Source organism: Rhinichthys klamathensis, unplaced genomic scaffold (genome assembly GCF_029890125.1).
Source record: "Rhinichthys klamathensis goyatoka isolate OS25496 unplaced genomic scaffold, OSU_Roscu_1.1 h1tg000056l_1, whole genome shotgun sequence".
Classification (NCBI taxonomy): Eukaryota; Metazoa; Chordata; class Actinopteri; order Cypriniformes; family Leuciscidae; genus Rhinichthys; species Rhinichthys klamathensis.
In genome coordinates this window covers 3,132,388-3,153,852 of record NW_026606601.1, presented here as the reverse complement: position 1 = coordinate 3,153,852, position 21,465 = coordinate 3,132,388, and the positions used below count along the sequence as shown (strand labels likewise).

The window sequence follows — 21,465 nt, the reverse complement described above, 5'->3', positions numbered from 1 at the left end:
TATTAATATTTAATCTCTGTCCTTTTTGCCACCGTCATACAGATGTTTTTAAAAAATCTGCCATATGCTTCATCTCATCCGAAACCTGTTTGTAATTAGCCATTGGGCGGACACAAAGATGCTTTTTTAAACAGCTGCTTGAGAAACCGACGCCATACAATATTCATGGCTCCTGACCCAAGACTTTTATCACTCATTAACAAGAGCTTTGCAGCTTAGAAAGTCAAAGACGAGGCAGCTGGTGCATCATGGGAAACATGCCACCCCATGCCCGTCAAAGGGGCTGAACATAGCAACGCATGTTCGCTTAATCACTCTCGCAGTTGGAAACGTGGGTTAATCACTTCCACTGAGAGGCTACTCTTCAGGCTCATGTTCTGTCCGTTCCTGATTGTTTGATTTCTTTGAACATGTCCTCATGGAGCAGATTTGAAGAGCTGTTATTGGCTCAGGTATTTGGCAGGAGTGTGAGGTCTGTTCATTAGCGCAGCCAGTCTCATTGATTACCCTTTGAGTCTTTATCTTAACAAGAAGAGTCGTTTTAAACTGCAACCTCCAGATTAGACATTTGAACACTACTGAAGACATTGTTTGTAGTCTTAATTTTCATCTTTACAACATCATCATAATACAGAAGTAGATTTTCTTCTTTCCTTTAAACCTTCCTTCCTTCCTTCCTTCCTTTTTTTCAGGTACCACTTTGCTTTTGCCCCCCCCCCCCCCCCTCCCCCCTCCCTAAATGATTATCTCCAGTTTGTGTTTCTTCATTGCAGTGCTTCACGTGTGTTTTAGGCATGTGTTTGTGTGGCCAGTGTGTGGTGATGTCTGACTGGAGATCGCCCTGTATTTTCATGTACTGAGAATACTGAGAATAAGACTCTCCAGGGCTGCATTCAGACACACTGACATGTATGAGAACAAAATAAAGACCTGCGATAGAACACAATATGAATATTTGAATAGGTTTCCTCTTTACTTTTTCATAAACCCACCTCACTGTTTAGATGCATCACGTTTCCTAGCATCGCCAGCATCTTGAGCTAACGTGATGTGTCATCATGATGTCAGGCCGTGATTTTTATTTATTTCTTTGCTTTCTGTGTCTGTGTAGATCTCACCCCAGGAGATGTCTGAGAGCTGTTTTTGGGTCATCGCCAAAGAGGATCGTTACGAGAACGAGGACCTGCTTACCAGGCTGGCCGTTACCTTCGGCACACAGCGAGCCGGTCAGTCAATGTTAATGGTTCTTTGTAGTTCTGCAAATAAACCTGATGCACTGCATAAATACTGTGCTGTGTTAGCATAATAAATAATTTAAACACTTAGTTTTTTTTTGGAAACTCTGCCTAGCTACAGTTGCCATGTTTCCATTCAAAGTTGCGAATTTTACTTTTGCACAATATTGGAATATCGCATAAAACATTTGCAAAATAAGCGTATTCTAGAAAAAGTCACTTCCTGGGAAATTGGCACAAAATATCTGTAATAAAAATGGAAGCTTTTTTTCATAGATCATAAATGACGCAATAAATGCTGTAATGTTGTCTTGTGTTCGGATGCTGATGCCTTGTGTTTGGGAACACAAAAGTGTTCTTGTAGGTAATTATACCCTATCATTTTGATTACAGACTATGGCTCATGCATTTCAGAATGACCAAACCAACATTTGAGTTGCTGTGCAATGAAATTGGTCCTTTTTTTTCCAATTATCCAATCACATCTTCTGTTGAGGCAAAGTAACATGAGGTTTTTTTGGTGCATTTATTTTATTTGTTGTGCATTTACCGGTAAGATATTGATTTGGGAAATGTGTGTTCCAATGTAGTGTATGGGTAATTCGTCTTTTCTATGTTTTTTATGCACATTTTTAGAATGTATGCTCATCTTGGCATTTCCATCCAGCAATTTTATACAGTATCCCAAAATTCACATAAAAATGCTGTAAACATATCTAGTGAAATAATAACGAGGATGTAGATATTATAAATTCTAAACATCAGAAGAACTAACCTTGATTTTTATTTTTTATTTTTCCTAGCTGCGTGTAGCACCTGTTGCTCTGCGTATATTTCTAAATATTTTCATTTTTAGAAACAAATGAAGTTTGAACAAGGTTCCTGATCTCTTCAGTCTAACCTCCAGGCTTTGTGGCACATTTTCTTAATTAAATACAAGCATGATGCAAAGAGGCTGATATTGAAGAACGAGTCAGCACTAAACTATATTAGACTACTACAGACTACTACTACATATGCCTACTGCAAACTCACTGCCTGTCAGTAAATGCAACAAAACACAGTTGCTCAGTGGTTAGCCAATCATATCTTAAAGAACACAAGTTTTAGCTTAGGATTTTGAATGTTTTATTTTGGTAGTAACATTTTCTTGTATTCAAATTTAGGAAGTGAAAGTATTCAGACTTAAAATGAAGAATCAGCTTTCAAAATATTCTACCTTCATCAGTCAGACTTGTAACCTTCCTTGAATGAGCTACGTGGGCTTTAGAGACACAGACTCCCCAAGCTGTTGGATGTTCCCTCCAACTCTTCGACAGGACGTTGCCTGCTGCTGTTACGATTGGGTTTCTGTACTGCTACCCACACACAGACACTAAATAAACCAAAGGGAGTTAGACACACCAGAAATTAGTTTTGTTACTAGTTTTGGATTTAGTCATTTAAACACTTTTACATCAACGAGATAATTAAGACCCCCCCCCCCCCTCCTTCTTATGATTTATTCACATTAAGCCTGTTTTGAATTGCTCCGGCATGTTGCTTTACTTGATTTTTCAATTATTCATATCAGCATTGTCTACCTGTCACTACTCGGCTCTATATGCAGATATCTCTTTCTCTCTCTCTTCCATCTTTCTCAGTACCCACAGGGATGATGTTATGCGACCGAACCTTGAATTATGCACACAGTTTAAGATGTCTAGCTTCAATAGGGCAAATGGTGAAAGCGTGTTTTACAAGGTTGTCAGATTATTTAAATTATAATGTGTATGAGGCAGATATTTGACATGTTGGTGAATCCGACTTTAATTATGCGAACATCATCCTCAACTCCGTCAGGTAAACAAAGGTCATCTTCCCCATTGTGATTTCTTGCTCACTTTCTTCATAGCTGTTTTATCTGTCCATTTTACTTACTTGTGAACATAAGTGAAAAACTTTTTAACAAGTTTGCTTCAAAGTCTCTACTGGATGCTTTAGAGTGTTTTTTGTTGTAAGAGAAGGCTTTGCACTAACCGTGTTTCGTTTTATTCCGGGTAATGTCATTCCAGATCACTTCAACTGAGACGACCAGAACAATGTGTCAAAGAGAATCTACACCTACATAGTAAATACTATAAATTCACTGTGACTTTTCAGTACAACTACTGGTTATTGCACATTCAGGCAACAGCTAACCAGTGCCATTCAGATAACTGTATGGATAAAAATAAAAGCCCCTAAATATATATAAAAAAATATAAAAATAATTGTAATATATTTCAGTATTTTTATTTAGTTTTTCTTTTTACGTCTGAAATTACTCTAATAGTGGGTATAAAAAAGATATTTTATTTGTATTTGCTTTGAATTAAGTGCAGTAACAATATAATTATAAGGAAGTCTTTATACATCCCAAATACACATCTACTTATATTTTAGGATATATATATATATTTATAATGGGTCATCATATTTCAGGGTCTTTGACATCAAAATGTGCCTTTTGTAATCACTAATGAATGTAAGTCTCATTGGTACCAATTGGTTAATGCCCGATGGGCTTCATGTTTGTTAATTGCAATATGTTTGTCAAGTGTCTGCTTTGCACAAGATTGACCCTCTTTTGCTAACCGCTCTGTCTAGGTTAGATTATTTGGATGGACTTTATAGTCCGGCTCTGTCTGTTAACCTAAAGCAGGATTTGGTGCTGTCAATCATATGTTCTCCAATCTTTGAGAAATGAAGACAACCTGTCAGATTCCACTTCGCTTTACTTCAGGCCTGAGAACGCCGTGTTCCCAGACGTGATTACAGAACTCATGACAGCCGAAAACCAGACTTCCTCTCCAGTTGTAAAGAACCAAGCGCTCAGCATCTCCGGTCACCCAGGGGCCCATCAGAGTTCTTTCACATCTCACTCGCAGATGGACTCCTTCTCTGTCTCCTTTCACTCTTCATCAAGTGTATTTGGGAGCTGCGGCGAGTGCTTTTGTATCAGTTTTATTTATTCATTGCCTTTCTTTAAGGAGCAGAAGCTAACGTTTTGAATCCTCATGTCAGGACTGCATCCGTAAAGGCAGCGCACCGATCCCCCACTCACTGCTCTTTATCCCGTCTCACAAGCTTTCTTAATTTCCCTTAAGTGCACCAACATCTGGAGCCCAATTAAACATTAACCAGAAGAATCAAGACTTCTACTCGCTAAAATATTAATTTTCACTGCTGCTGTTCGTTGTTCTCTGTTGTTGTTGTGCTCGCCATTGTTCGTCCCTGAAATGACTGCTCTGATTTGAAAAAGACGTTTGATTTTTACATTCTGAAATCTGTTAAAGTCCTGTTATTTTGCCACATCCTCTTCCCGTCAAAGGGGCACATGTAGGAAACAATCACCAGCAAGCTTATTCGAGCAAGCTTGCCCTGCCTCTGTCTTTCATCAATCCTCTATCACAGTGATTCAGGCCTTTGTTGGACCATTGAGTGATTGCTGGAATAGAGCCCACACACAAAAACACATGCCCTGCAATCTGCCACCCTGATACTACCGTCTGCAGTTTCACACGACTTGCTAAACTTACCCATCAGTCAGATGTCAGTCTTCCTCATTGGCATTGGGAGTTTGAGTGCAGGATGACCAAGGAATCTTAGTAGAGGAGTGCAGGAAGGATCTGTTTGAAGGATTTTGGATGCTATTATATTTGGTCACTCACTACTGATTTAATAGTTCTTATTACACACTTGTAATTGACATTACCGTTCTCTCTTTAAAATGAGTCTTCAAATGAATTTTCTTTCTTTCGAACTTGTGATAATTACTGGACATGCTATCTTGCCCTCAATCCACAATTTGATCCATCCATTTATTGAGTTTGGCTTGGACCTAATGATTCTTTGACTGAAAGAATTGTGAATTGTGGAACATTCATATCTTTAAATTGTTAAATATAATAGTATACTTTTAGCAAGATGCATAACATTTACTTTTACATGTATACAAAAAAAAAAAATCAAATAAGGTTGTTCTTTTGAACTTTCTATTCATCAGAATCCTAAAAAAGAAATGTATCATGGTTTTTATTAAGGAGCACAACTGTTTTCAACAGTAGCCACGTCTCCATTACCCTTCAAATTGCGCGAATTGAAAATACGCCCAATGGAAACACATCAATTTTGCAAAAAATGTACACTATATATCGCTAGTGTGGTGGCTAGGATATACTAAAACCCACCAACATCCATTTCCATGATTTTTGGAATGACTTATCGCGAGAGGAAAAAATTAATACGTTTTTGTCGCATTACATCGGTTAATGAAAAACGCTGTTATTTCGGAATAGTTTTTTATCGACATTAAGAAAATAAGTTTTGCGCAAATCTGTAATGGAAACACGGCTAGTGATAAAGAACTTTCTTGATTTCTGAAGAATCATGTGAGTATAGGCTGCTGAAAATCAGCTTTGCCATCGCAGGACTAAATTACATTTTAAAATATATTAAAAAAGAAAACACTTATATTCAGTTGTAATAATATTTCACAATAGTACAGTTTTTACTACATTTTTGATGAAATGAGATTTAGGCATTATAAATCGCTATCCCATGGGGTCTTTGAGTGGACTCAAATCAGTAGATGAACTGAATTGTTCATGACAATAATTGTAAAATTTTTAGTAAATGTTTTCTTTTTAAATATAAGGATAAGAATGCAATTTGAGAGTCTACAAAACCAAGGAAAAAAAGATAAATATATTATACGATCCTCTTATTACTGGTTGGCTGAACCTCCCAATGCTTTATTCACATTAAATTGACAACGTGCACTCAGAGCTTATCAGGATTTTAAAATATTATATTGTAGTATTGCATTATACCATACCACTGTGTCATACATTAAAAAAAGAACATTGATCCCACACACAAAAAGGAAACAAAAATTTGATGTGAAAATAAATAAATGCAAGCTCCAGCACTATTATTTACAACATTGAAAATACTGTTATTTAAGCAGACAAACAAACATTGTTGTGAACCTTTTCATTATAAATCTGACACTTTTCTCGATTTATTTATTCCTTCTCTTTATTTCAAGTTTCAGTTTTCTCTCCTTCCTGAAATAATAGCAAGAGAGTACAAGCATCTTTAACAACGTTAATGGCTGGTTATTTTGTTCAAGATATTGCGAGTTCTGAGGCGAGCGTGTCCTTGTCAGATGATGCTTCCGCTGCCCCATTGACTTGAATGTGCGAGGGAGCAGGTGTGAGTGTGTTCGCTATGTGTGACTTTGTATGTATGTCATCTGTCACGCCTGCTTTGTGTTTGTGAGAGAGTGTGAGCACAGGTGTTGTTGCCTCTTTGAGTTGATAACATCTGCAGGGGCCAAATCTCTTCTCCGCCCACCCCTCCAGATGTGGCCCATCCCGTGGGAGCAGGTGCCGAGGCGGTGTTGCCGAGCCGAACGGCTGTTGGGACGTCCCATGGGAGTGCTTCTCCGGTGGTACTGTTGTCCTAATAACAACCTATGAAAACTGTCAGACTGTAACCTGAAACAAAACCCCACCAGAAGTGACGTTCAGTGTTGTGTAATATGACCCTTATTTCACAAGTTGCAAATTGCTAATGGATGAAATAGTACGAGGTAGATCTAGCTTGTGAGTTTGTATTATCGGTCCAGAAACTTCTCCAGGTCATACGGTATACACATAATTGAGTTTAGCGAGACTGATATATTCCAGAGTCCTTTATGACATGGTGTTAAATGTGATTTCTTGTAGGAATGATGCATTTTATTCAGCACATTAATAATGTGAGGAGTTGTGTAGGTGTAATTATGTATCTGTGTCATCAAGGCCTTATTTTGTTATTTATATAGGTTGTCACTTATAAACTAAATATTGGCTGTGGTTTTTCTGTAAGACATACTAAACTGTGTAAAGAAAACTCACGGTTGGCCCACACAAAATCTGTGCTTACAGAAAGGTCTGTAGAATTACAGTCCCTCATTCACACAATTTTACCCATTCCTTACCCTTGCATTTTTTTTTAATAATAATTTTTTGGGCTAATTTTTTTGTACTTACAGCTGCCAATAACAGTTCAGTGCTCAATTTTTTGCCATGTTTAATTCAATTCCACAGATTTCCCTTCAAAAGACATAAAAGCTCCATAGATTCCATATGGCCAAGTTCAGGGGTGCACTGGGAGTGACAACTGCATTTAAATGAGTAAATCTCTTAAGTTATTGCTATCTATCTATCTTTCTATCCATCTATCCATCCATCGATCGTTCGTATGTGGCCGTAGGTAGATAGTTACACACTGTAAACAGAACAGTAACAGAAAAAGCCTTGATTTTATCTTCCTGGTCCAGATACTGATGAAGCCTATCTGGAGTCATTTATTTCTTCAACCAGACATTTATCTCTAAACATGTGCTTGTGGGTTATCCTACAGATATAAAGCTTGGCATGGCAAAACTGCCATTCATGCCAAGCACTTCTCACTTTTGCATTCTTCCCTCGTCTGCAGAAAGCATTACTGTGTGAGCGAGATAAACACACACCTCTGCTTGCACTACTCACACCCTGGATCTCAACAATCCCTAAAACCAGACCGAAATAAATGATCATAATTGGGCATGAGGGGGAACAAAAAGCTCAAAGATTGCACTGCGTTTGCATGGCTTTTACTGAGCTCAGGTTCCCCCGGAGATGGCCCTCTCACGACCGTCCTGATAGAGAGTATAGGATGTGGAGGCAGAATTGAGGATAAGGAGGAGAGAGAACCTTCAGATTTGCATGTCTTTTTGCAAGTCATGCACATCTACAGTACATTAAAACGTTTTTTGTGAGCGCATGTTCATAGAAAAGGAATATTTTCTATTTGGTTTTATTGACGTCAGCTGTTCCGCCCAATTTCAGATGGGAAAATGTCTGAGACGTGAGACGTCTCACTTCTGAGACGTGTGTGCAAGGAGTTGCTGGGTTTTTTTATACCCAGAAGAGAAAGTACATTTCAAGGATCAGAAATGCATATCATAAAGTGCTCATGTAACACTGACTAAATGACTCCAGGTAAAAAAGGTCTAATATGAGCAGAAGCTTTCTGATGTCTTAATCTGTGCATGTGTGGTTGCTGTTGTTCAGCACAGAGTTTGGTTTCCTAGATCAGAGAGATGAAGCATGTCTGTCTCTTTCATCATCCCTCTATTCTTAGTGTATTTCAGCGCTTTTTTCAAACCTGTATTGAGCTGTAGTGCGGTTCTTTTCTGTGAAGCCTTTCTCTTTCTTTCTTTCTTTCTTTCTTTCTTTCTTTCTTTCTTTCTTTCTTTCTTTCTTTCTTTCTTTCTTTCTTTCTTTCTTTCTTTCTTTCTTTCTTTCTTTCTTTCTTTCTCTCTTTCTTTCTCTCTTTCTTTCTCTCTTTCTTTCTATCTCTCTCTCTCTCTCTCTCTCTTAATTTGCCTCTTTCTTCCCTGATTCATTTCAAAACATATGTTGTTTTTTTATATTTACCTTTGCAATCACGTATAAAATAATCACTTTCTCCTCCTCTTACTCTCAAGAATGAATGTCTCTGCACACCTTTTCACTCATCACCCATGTTGTTGATCATTTGCATTAATCTGCACAACTCTTTCTCTCTCCTCTTTCTTCCTCCTTTCTTTCTGAGACCTGCTGGCTGAGGGTTCAGTGCTAATGCAGTCTGAAGAGGCATATGATTGAACATTGCCTTTATATGGACACACTCACACACCTGCGTTTCTGTAAGCCTGTAATTACAGGCTTTTGGCACACAAAACTGGTAGAAGACACTTATCGACTCAGAAGCATCTCTAAGATGAAAGAAAGCTAACTGTTACGCATTAGTTTATATTCATTGAATTGTTGCTGTATACTACACGTGTGAAAACTTCGTGTTAACATGCATATAGGCACCTGTCATTAGCCCTGTAATTTAGTGTTTATTTTGTTGCTTATATATATACACTTGTTTTAGAGAGTATGTAGTGATAATTGCAAATAGTTCACACTACTGAGTGACATTAAATAATTGTGCGAGTGAGTGTGCGCAATGTGCATGCAATAAAATACAACACAATTGCTTTGGCTCTGTGTGTGAGCTGTCCCATCACTTAATAGTAAGTGATGACTCCACTCAAAGAGTCAATTGCAGATCACAATTCACTCATACACCTGCTCCAACCTCCCAGACCATCAAACACCTGCCTCAAAACCTCTCCATCGCAGATTAACCAGCACCATCTAAAACTCATGGGAGAGAATCATGACTGTACTGCAGATATCGAAAGGGAGTAAAATAGCATGATTAAAGTGTTTGATGCCTTCATTAATTAATTCATTAATGTTATGACACTTTGTAGAACAATGTTATTATGTCTTTAGGTTTGAACCTCACACTCATGGAGCTGTTAACTAAAATTGATTGGTCTCGCTTTCTCAAAACCAGAAGCAGAAAGTGCATTGTTTTTTCACTTTGGCAACAGAAGTTTTCAGTACTTCTAGAGACGCAACAGTTTCACACACGGAATAAGAGAAAATGTAGTGCAGAAATGCAGTTGGTTTAAATAAATGTGCATTTACATACATGCAGTTATACTATAGTTGCACAAAGACTCAGAATGGAAATTGCTCTATGAAAAAAGGTCATTGACTAGTGTTTGCTGTTCATGACATAGATGGCATTTAAAAAAAAAAAAAAAAAAAAAACCCTGCTCTTATATCTGTTTTTTTCTAGTGGACAATGATCTGTAGCCCCGGCCAGAGGGAAGTAGTTCAAAGAAGTTGTGGCCAGGGTCCGAGATGATTTTTCCAGCCCGTTTTCTCCTCCTAGAGGAATATACTGTAAGTCCTGGATGGGAGGGCAAGAGTGCATTAGTAATCCTCTTAGCAGTCCTGACTGTCCATGTAGCCGCCTTTTGTCCAGTTTGGTAGCTGTCCTGTGCAGCTCTATGACTGTGCTGTGTGCTAAGTAACTAAATCAGGAACTTCTAGTAAAGGTGGTACATCCTCTGTTAGGCCTTTTATCACAAGTCTATATATATATATATATATATATATATATTTACACACACACAATTTTCATATTTGTAGTGCTTAATAGTTTGGGTGAATATATTTTTTCCCCCTTTTTTCTTTTTTTAAAATAATTTTATTAAATAAAAAAATGCTGGATCAATTTAGCATATTGGTTGCATTACAGTAAAACAAAATGAATCAATATCTGAATCCGTAAAAAAAAAGAAGAAGAAAAAAAAGGATTTTCCTACACCCATGTCAACTGCCACAACTTCACCACTGCTCTTGTCATATCAACTCTCATATTGTCCTATGAATGTTTGCACGTGCATGATCGATGCATCTGGATGAATTAGTGAGTTGACTGCTTTTGTTTCATGCGGAGGCTACTGGCGTGTCCATGACTAGTACTGTGTTCGAGAGAGGAGCGTTTGATCTGTAATGATGGACATAAGTGCAGTGTGTGGGCAGACGAATGCGGATGGATAAAGAGAGACATTAGTTCACGTTGGGTAGTTTTTGTTATATTAAAGAGATAGGAAGAAAGAAAAAAGAGTAATGAGGCTTTAACACTGATATGGCTGACTGACCTCAGCCTTTAAGATTTGACCCTTTTTAACTAACACACTGTCACCGTCACTGTTAGCTGTGTGTTTGAGGAGTAAAAGTGCTGCTACTACTGTATTGTCTAACCCCTCATCTTCCATTAGTTTTTTTTTTTGTGCACAATGTAGTAGAAAGTCTTTTTGACCCAATAAATGTGTAGTTATTAGACTTTTTTTCTGTAAATCTGTATGTTTTGTGATAGTGTTTTGTGAACTCCCTCAAACATGTATAGGTAAAATTATGTTTTGAAAATGCTTAGGCATAGGCAGTACAGCTGTATATGTTATTTATTTATTGCAATTTTTTTAACAAGACTTATGTGCCTACTGATCAGAAAACCATTCTGTTTTCTGTCATAGAATAAGAGATATTGATGTACTATGACGGTCGGACACATATTGTGAATTTTAGAAGTGTAGAAAATTTCTTCCTCAGCTGAAAATATTTTTGTAAGAAAGATGATTAGAGCACATTGAGTTCCATATTCACTCATACCCAGAATGAAATAGGATAGTATTGTTTCCTGACACCAAAATGACTATAAGTGAGAAACTTTACACAGAAGATGGCAGCAAAATAATGATTAATAATAATAATAAAAAACTACTTATTATAAATTAATTTTAAAGTAAAAAAAAAATAATGTTAGGAGTGTGTTTACTAATTACTTGGATAGTGTTGAAGTATACGTGTCAGATCTGGAATTTCCAGTTAATGATAAAAAAACGAAAAATCAGTTCATAATCTTATTTTTGGGTGCTTTGAAAGAACTGCTCTCTTAATAGCTGAGATGATGAAATATTAAGCATGTTAAAACATTATTTAAAAGTTAATCTTGGGTCATGACGCTGCTTCTGTCCAAATGCTGCTGCTTTAATATTTCATAGTTCTCTGCGGCAGAGGAATATGAGAGATCTCTCCACATCTTTAACCTTGCACTTTTTGTCTCTATCATTTTTATTTTCAATACAATCTTCCATCTATCTAAAGACCAGACTTGAGTACATGGCATGTATATTTCAAACATGCATTGTGATAATTAAACAAACAGTAGACAGATAAGCTCCCTCATTTCTATCACTTTAGTTTAGCAGGATCTTTAAGAATACTGTTACTTATATTAATCTTTTATCCTTTTTTTTTTTTTTTTTGTCAGCATGGATCAGTTTTGGTCATCCCACATGCTTTTGTCTCAGTTTCTAATGCTCTGTCTCTCAGTGATTTAATTAACGCATTGTTGGAATGAGAAATGTACATTTCTACTGCCAAAACAAAAGCGGATGAGACAGTAGTCATAAAGTTATTATGATGAACTAGAATTTTGTACATTTTTTGAAGAAAATGTGAGTGGTGCTTACACGTGCAAACTCACCATCATGTGTGTTGTGGGTGGCGGCAGACGATGTTTTCTAGCATTTGAAAAGAACTCGAAGCACGATGGAATGGAACAGCATGCAGGGGTCTCAAGATGCATTTTTTCAAATTTGGACTATTGTTAACATGACATGGCATGCATAATAACTCAACGCTTGTGGTGGTGGGACGTTTTGATAAAAACTGCCAAATATATCTGAGTGTATATCACCGTTGCTGTGCTTTAATGAGAATGCATGCAAAGACGCAACTTCTCTGAGTGGATGATTTTATCAAACTGTTTGTGTATCTATCTAGAATCCTAGATGTTAGTATTGTAAGATGCAGTGACTGCAGGAAATGGGAGTGACAGAGGGCACATACTCTAATAAATGGGAGGGATAATTGTAGCCTGTACAGTAAATCAATACAACTCCTCACACCCAGAACTGTATGTAGCCTCAGGAAAGGCTGTTGATTTCCAATTTCCATGCTCATTAAAATGAAATGTGCCCTTTCCACTCTGTTAATTATGACGCTCTGCCAAGTTACTGTTGCAAACACGTATTCACTCTCGCACACACTCATCTCGACCTCATATAACATTAGAATTCGCCTCAGCATGTGTCATCTTGTATATAAAAGGAAAATATGAATATATAATTTCTGCTTTTCTTGTCTTTTCTCTTTTTAGGTAATTTTTCTAGCTTTCATTTGCTGTAATTTCATGGTCGTCTCTTCTGATAGACATGGGAGCTGTACATTCTAAGCGAATTGAAGGCACTCAATCTTTTTTCAAGTGTCTAAAGCTTTTTTTTCCATATTTAACTACATGAAAACACTTTGAAAACTCATTTTAAGCCTTTTTAATATCGGTCTGTAATCTAAAAGTCTTTTTGTGCATCTTATGAGACATTTTAGAGAAGAGAATCTGAGCTCCAAATGCACATTTCTTCTCCCTTTCTATCTTCTCTGTCCTCTGTCTTTCTTTGTGTCCGTTCTGGTCTAGAAAAATGTGTACTATCAATCGTTCCTGGCTGGAGGCTTGGCTCATGTGCTTGGGAGAGATCAGAAGGGAGGATTTGTGGTGGCTCGTGTCTCCCAACTCTACCAAAGACCAAAACAGAAGTACTGCTAACACTTAGAGAATCTCATTTATCTTTTCGAGTGGCTCTCAGAAATACATCATGCATCTTGAGATTTGATTTTCTTTCCGCCTGTCATTCATCATCCTCACTAAGTTTTTGGTTTGGTTATATAAGTGTGGCTTACCATGGTCAACTTAAAATTGACGCTGTTTATCGCCTTAATACTGTAGATCAATTGACTTTGACTTTTCATATACCTAGGCCACATGAACAGGCTATTTAGTCGTTGTTTTAGGATACTGTCATATGTCATTCTATTTTCTACAATCCTTTCAATAACAAAATATTGATCAAATTGAAGCTCCATTACATGGAGATAGATTAAGATGCATTTAACTGTCCTTGAGCTTGACTTTCAGCCTTTAAAGGAGTTTCATATAACTCCTTTAAAGATAAACATATATTGTTTTCTGGGACAAAATTTACATCTCAGCATCGTCCACTTTGCACATTTCTGATAAATTCCCACTGGATAAATCCATTCCTGGCCTAAATCCCCCCTTTTATATTATATTCTGTTTCTCGCAAATCTGTCCTATTAAAGTATGCAACATAAAATTACTTGCAAGTATCGTTTCATGTTGATTTTAGATACTTATGATTGCAGCTGCCCCAAGCGTGTGATCTGGTCTATCCCATCAGCCACCTAATTGTCTGAAACATGACTCTTTTTTTTTTGAGCACGTAACGATGATGGGGGGGGGGGGAAGGGAGATTGAGGAGGGTGTTATTCTCGTTTGAGGAAATTTCTTATTGAAACTCTGCACGCGCTTTCAATTTTCTACATACTGCGGTCCTTTGACATTATCGCTTGCTGCAACATATAACAGAAAAGCTACATTAGCTTATTTTGCCTTCGATTAAATCTCATATCTCTCATAAAGCAATTTTCCCATGAAACACGGATAATACATGACCAGGAAAGTCGCCAGCAGAGAGAATGGTCTAGGTATTATGGATGCGTTGTCACTGCTTGGCCTTCTCTCTCAGAGGAATAGAATTAAACTCATGTCCCATAGCTCATAGCGGTTCAGAGGTGCCGAATGCATTGGTATGAATAGAGAGGGGTGTTTGTGATCCAATCAAAGCAGTACATCACCTTGACAAGGGCGCTAGTCGGGTCCCTAAGCACACATGCAGAAAGACAATGACGCACACTCAAACGCACCGAATATCTGATAAACGCAGAATAAAATGAAACCACTGATATTTTAAACTCAGCGCATGTTGTCTTGGGAACCAGACGTGTAGCCTTTTTGTAAGTGATCTAAACTATAAACGTTTCCTACCTTCAAGGTTGTGCGTTTGGATTTCGAGTAAAGCCGTTCGTGTTCCTGAAGAGCATTTAAATCTTTTTTTATGCTCATTTGGAAGGTTTTTCTTTGTAGCATTACATTTATTTAGCCGATAGACCCTGACCTGGCGTAAATGAGGACTATTTCCTCTGCTCTGAACTCAATAATTGATGAAGGCAGTTTTGTTTCTGTGAGAGTTGAAAACAATCAATTCCAAACAGAAGAGGGAAAAACATCCCTCTTCTGAGAGGTACAACTTCTTAACGTTCTCTTCAGATAAACCCTAAGCAGGGCTTAATGCTTACTTTACGTAAGTTGCATTACAAAACTTTAGGGACGCAATGCAAATTTATCAAAGAATGTGTTTTACTTTAATAAAGGGATACAAGGAGACATTCACAAGCAAAATGATATATTATACATGTCACAATAATTTATTTTATCACATGATATGGTATTAAACAAACAGGTTTAAATTTTTTAAATAAAAAAAACGGAGAATTTAAATACAATAAAACAATCAATTTTTTTTTTTAAAGTAATCAAATGTTTCAAACAGATTAAAGTGCAAAGTAATCATAAAGAACATTAGGACTTTACAATTAGGTCCCTTTAGTTAAAATTGGTCTAATTCATTAACATTAACAATTAGAAATAGCATTTGTTACAGTAGTTATTATTTGTTAACGTTATTTAATAAAAATACAACTAATCATTGTTAGTTCATGTTAGCTCAGGTCCATTAAATTATATTAACGGATACCACTTTTTATTTTAAAAAATTCGTAAATGTTGAAATTAACATTAAGATAAATAAATGCTTTAAAAAGTGTTTCTCATTGTTAATTCATGTTACCTAATGAATCAAATATTGTACTTATTATAAAGTGTTACCTAACAGTAATAAAGAATCAGAACATTTTCATGTTTTAGTTTAAAATGTAAAAATGTTTAAAGGTACATAGTGCACCTTTTAAGTTAGAAAGTAAATACCTATAAATTATTTAAGTATTTGGTGCTGACCTGAACAACATAGCGAATGCATAAATCTGAATGACTGTTTGAAACATAATGTTCTCAGGTGCTTTTTCTTACACGAACGCATCACTTCGCTTCAGAAGGCCTTTGTTAAACCCTTTATTAAAAAGTGTGGAGTACTTTTATCATAGATGGATGCACTTTGATGGACTTCAAAAAATATACGCCATTCACTGCCATTATAAAGCTTGGAAGAGCCAGGACATTTTTAAATATAACTCAGATTGTATTCCCCTGAAGGAAGAATGCCATATACACTAGGATGGCTTGAGGGTGAGTAAATCCATGGGGTGATTTTTCATTTTTGGGTGAACTATCCCTTTAAATTTAGAGTACCTTTATGAAAGATTGTGTAACTGTACTGTGTACAAAGAGAATCACAATGCTGAAAAACCTTTTCCAGTAACAACTTATAGATTTTAAATTAAAATAAAGAACAAATGTTGTGTTTGTGGTATACAGACGCGGATCAGTTGCGCAATGCAAACGCTTCATGTGTGAAAGCACAATAAGCCCCTGCTGCTTCTCTGCACCGCTTACTTACTACAGTACATACTGCAAACGGTATGTGTGAACCTGGCTTGAAAACGATAATGAAGGAGTTCGTTATACCATTTAAGATATTTAAGACATTTTATTTGCACTGGTGCTCCTAAATACATTTTACAGCTCGCACACATCTGTTTTTAGTCGCAAATGCAAGTGAAACGCTTGCACTGTCGAGCCCTGCACAGGTTTGAGATAATACTTGTTGTGGCTCCACAAGCACTGGTCTCATTTTCTGCTCCCTGAGGTGTCTTTTGCTGATGAAGATCCTCAATGCTGTCAGCATGTGATATACTCACCGTGGGACAATGAGACCGCCAATTTAAATGGCCTTTGATCAGATAAAAACATTCAGAAGGAATTCATTTAGTTTTTGTTTTTCCTGCATTTTTGGCTCGATTTGTTTGCTTCATGTGGGACTTTTATTTATACAATCGTTTAGGGTGGAAAATACGGGTTTATTTCTGTTGCAGGGGGACTTTTTGTCACCCATAGCAGGCTGATATGTGTGAGAGATTGCCTTCTTTGCACCACTGTTAATCTCACCAAATAGATACAGAGGCAGACATGGAGACTCTTCCACCCTCCAAAAATGTAAAGCACACCTCAGGGGATCTGTGAAGGTCATTCATCATGTAGACACTGGAAAAAAAGCATTCAGTCTCTGAATTTTTTTTTCAGACACCTTCTGCCTCTTTAAAGGTAACAGAATACTCATGCTTTGGGTTATAAATGTGAAAAAAAAAAAGAAAAAAAAACTTGTATTCATGTCCAATAGAGACATGAATGATACTTCAAATCACTTGGATTATTCTGGAGAATTGTACAGTCACTTTTCTAAGCTAGACAAGTTTCACCTGAGGGAAAAAAAAATTCAAGGAGGTTCTCGAGCAATATCTAAGGACCACAATATCTTGAGGATGGACTCATTTGAAGAAGGCAATTGCAGAGAAAACTGCACAGAAGCACACTAGCATTGTGGCAGCACTGTTTATTTTTTTAATGTCAAAATTCGAGTTATTTTAGCGTTATATTACAATTGTATTTATTCATATTTTTATTTAGCTTTTATCTTTATATTTTCAGTTTCATTTGAATTTTAGTATGCAATTATTTTTGTAATAATGCAAGTAATTTTATGTGCTTTTGCCATTTTTAATATTTCTTTTTTTTATTTGAAGTAGTTTTAGTTCTTATTTTGTTTCAGGTTTTCATTTAAGTTTGTTTTTTACCTAATATTTGTATTTTATTTATTTTACGAGTTTTTAATAGTTTTAGTTTAGTATAACAACACTGGTCAGATTTTGCAGGTAAATTAAAAATGTAGGTGCAATATTTCAATGTTGTAAATTACAAAATATTCAACAGGCAGAGGATATTTTATTGTATGGTTGCATGTAGCATGTCGAATCATGTTCTCTATTTGATACCTCAAATAATGCGTGTAATAGTAATAAATGTAGTAAGTGCACTATTACTTTTCTATGCTATTTTTACCTAGCAGCGAGAAAACCGACTAAAAACTCCAATAGATTTTTTTTCGTCTATTCATTCAGACACTGTTTGATATTATATTCCCCATCAACATTCATTTTATGGACAAAAACAGTTAAAAATTGTTTAGAATATCATCTTTTCATGTTTTACAGAAAGTCATACAGGTATGGAACGCACGAGGTTGAGTAAATTACAGAATTTTCGGGGAAGTTTGTCTTTTAATGAAAAGCTTTTGAAAGTGCAGTAGTAAAACGTGTCGAAAAGCAGAAAATATTGTGGTAAGCAGAAGACTCTTACTCTTGTCTTTCTTCTGATTGCTTGGGCTCCCAGGTGGCAGTTTGAGTAAGTGCAGGTTGGCACAAGTTAATCAGTCCGGCTTGTCCTGCAGGTTATCAGTCTAATCGTGAATTAAAGAAAGGCTAATGATGCAGTGCTGGTGAGTTCCTGATCCCAGCTTTTTTAATACCATCCCCAGAGATGCTGCAGTCTAATTGTGATTTTCTCTGCATGGTTTTCCAAACTTTTTTTTTAGCACAGGTAAAGAGGTGAAGTATGCTTGTTTGAGAGGCCGCACTGAAGATGCCAGATGATATTGCTTCACATCACTTAGTGTTACGAGGGGGTAACGTGTGAAAATTCAACCAAAAGAAGCGTAAATGGAAGACGTGGAGGATTCACTTTCAGTCCTCTGCCCCAGAAATGTCAAGCAGCCACTTTTTGTAGCAAACAAAAATTGTTTTTGATAATCAAGGTCTTCGGGAGAGGGCCTGGCCAAACCAACAAACATAGTTACTAACTACTAAGAGGGGAACTAAATGACCTACAGATGTAAAAGAAACCAACCAAAAAACAGGGATAAACATTTTGTATTTTAAAAGAAAATGGCACCCTCTCCCTAGAGCTTCCAATAAAAGAAAAGCAATTAACATATGAGAGTTGCAATAAGTTCAGCATTGTGTGATACTATTTCATAGTGATTTCCATCATTTTGACAGATAATAAATTGTATTTACCTGTGAAAACAAATTTTTTGAAAATTGAGAGATTCTTCTGCGTTCCAGTGAATTATTAATGGGATATACATCGTAAATTAAATCAGGAGAACAAGACCACAAATGTGCCGTATATTGTCTTTTTTCATACTATTACAGCGGAATGCAAAGGGAAAAAAGAAAGTCATGAGGAAAAAAAACATAAGCTCTTGCCATATATATTCTTGTTATAAAGTCACGTTAAAATACCAAGTGTTACGTTATTCTCGTGATGTCTGAAAATAAAGCATGAAGGAAAATTGACAACTCATTCAGTCAAACTGACGGATAAGCTTTATTTGTAGGGAAACCTTATGATTTGAAATGATTCGTTTCAGTCTTTTTGAATGGAAGTTTCACAAACCGGAAGTGCCACCCATAATTTAAAACGCAGTAAGCTCGTCAGGAGTTAAATGGATTTCTAAAAGAAAAACCAGAACACTCCTAAATCACATGAGCACAAATAACCACAAAGTGTCCAAAATCGCCCCCTATATCCTTAAAGGAGCATTTCAACATTAATCTTTATTGAAAGTGGGTCATATATGTAGTCGAAATGTAAAAGAAATTTTGAATTTGGTGCCCTCTTGACCGAGAAAAGACAGAAAATAACTTTAGGGCGCATTTGTATGTAAGACAACAACTCCCACAATGCACCACATTGCACAGCTCCGCAAGCCACTCCCACTAATACAGAACAGCGCAAACATTAGAGAAATCACTCTTCCGTCTACAAGGCTAGCTGCCACCAGAGTTTAAAATTCATTTCACACAAAATTTGTAGTTTGTTGGCTTTGGCGAGCAGGACGAGGCCGAGGGACGTGAGAGGACGGCGCGAGGCCGGTGGCGTGAGTGCTAATGAACGACACCTGCGCGACGCACCGGTCTCGTATCTCTCACCGAGGAGCGATGACATTGCAGATCGAGAGAGGGACAGGCCTGATTTTATGTTGTGTTTTGTTTCTGTTGTGTGTGGCCAGCAGTCGTCCGTGAGGAGCTGCTGGCTTATACTTTTGTTTTGTATTTGTTTATTTTACTATCAAAATGTTTAAATGTTCGCCGGTTCCTGCCTCCTTCTTCCCACAACAACGAACCCCGTTACATTGGCAAACTCATTAGTAAATTACTCCTCGTTTGTATTTCTTTCTATATGGTGAATTATTGCATGATACCGGGATGTTCAGTCAGATCATATGCGGTGCGACACTAGGATGGTTGGGGGATTACTTTTCACAAGTAAGATTTAACATTACCGTACTATTGGTTGTATTTTGTGTATTTGTACCATGTGTCCTGTATCAGAGCTACATGTATGACCTTTGCAGCGTGAAAACCAGTTTGGTATTCAGTGAGATATGATTAATTAAATGCGCTGACAGCTCATTGCACCTGCCGAACAGATTACACTGAGCGGAGCGGGTGACCGGTCTAAGATGGCGGCCCCACGGCTCGTCCGTAGCACACTCCTTCAGGCGTCAGCTGAGGTTGATTAACTGTAACGAGTGAGGGAGAGAGAGGGAAACAGGCAAAAACACACCCACACAGGGTAAAATACACACCCAAAAACATATATGCGTATAATACGTCCTCAGGACACAACTCTTTGGTCAAGTTGTTTCTGAGAATTTCTTGGAACATTTGTACATATAAATACGTAATCCATGTCATTTGTGCCGTTTCATAACATTATAAAAACGGGGCATCAAAAAACGTCATCAGGGCTCAAGTCTGAGCATTTATATTTGTTTCTGCCCCACACTGTCTACAGGGGGTGAATTAGAGCTTTTTAATAGCCTTTTAACTGAATTACATGCTGCAGACGGACAACTGGCTAACTCACTTACCTCCCAGCTCAGAGTTTTTATTTCAGCATAAAGTATGATAGTCCATATGGCTACCTGCTTCTAACCAACAATCCCTCTCTCTCTCTCTCTCTCTCTCTCTCTCTCTCTCTCTCTCTCTCTCTCTCTCTCTCTCTCTCTCTCTCTCTCTCTCTCTCTCTCTCTCTCTCTCTCTCTCTCTCTCTCTCTCTCTCTCTCTCTCTCTCTCTCTCTCTCTCTCTCTCTCTCTCTCATGCTTTCTCTCTTTTACTGAATGCCCTGCTGTCTGCTTGCTGAAACAGAAGCCAAAGGTCAGGTTCCTTTTTGCTTGCGCTCTTTCTTTTCATTGTTGTGGTGCTGTGTTTTTTTACTCTGTCTTTTAACACACGACACAGGTCCGATGAGTCATTCATCGACGTCTCCTCATTTTGCCATTTGAAGTGCACTCATTTCTCTCATCTTACCCACAGGCCAGCCGTGTACTAGCCATTACGGAGGGGGCCTGTGACTAACTTCATTTGCTTGTCTTTAAATGTCAGAGGCATTTAAATCAATTTAAGCGCTCACATCATTGTCATTGTTTACACTCACAACCTTTTTCCGAGGTCAGCGGAGCTCTTGATTGATGCGCGTGCGCACGGGTGTCCTTGCTCATTTGTGGGAGCGTGAGAGAGATTAGAGTGGACAGATATTTCACACTTTCAGAGTTCTACTTAAATTCGACAATAGATCCATCTCACTTTTCAAGGCAGATGCGTTCCCACCAGTCACTCAGTCTACAGACCGAACACTGCTGCATCTGGGCTCGTCTTCTCCTCGTACCTGCGGGTGCCTGTTTTCCCGCTCATTTCCTTTCAGTACCGTGATGAGTGTTTATGACCA

The 21,465-nt window shown here is 37.4% G+C and overlaps 1 protein-coding gene across 1 annotated transcript in view; it reads left to right on the top strand.

Moving 5' to 3' along the window:
• Nucleotides 1-21,465, top strand: part of diaph3 (diaphanous-related formin 3) — a 410,831-nt gene that overhangs the window by 224,368 nt on the left and 164,998 nt on the right. Inside the window, exon 17 of the mRNA XM_056248660.1 lies at nt 1,112-1,226. Coding sequence (XP_056104635.1) covers nt 1,112-1,226 — 115 coding nt within the window. The remainder of the gene's footprint in view (nt 1-1,111; nt 1,227-21,465) is intronic.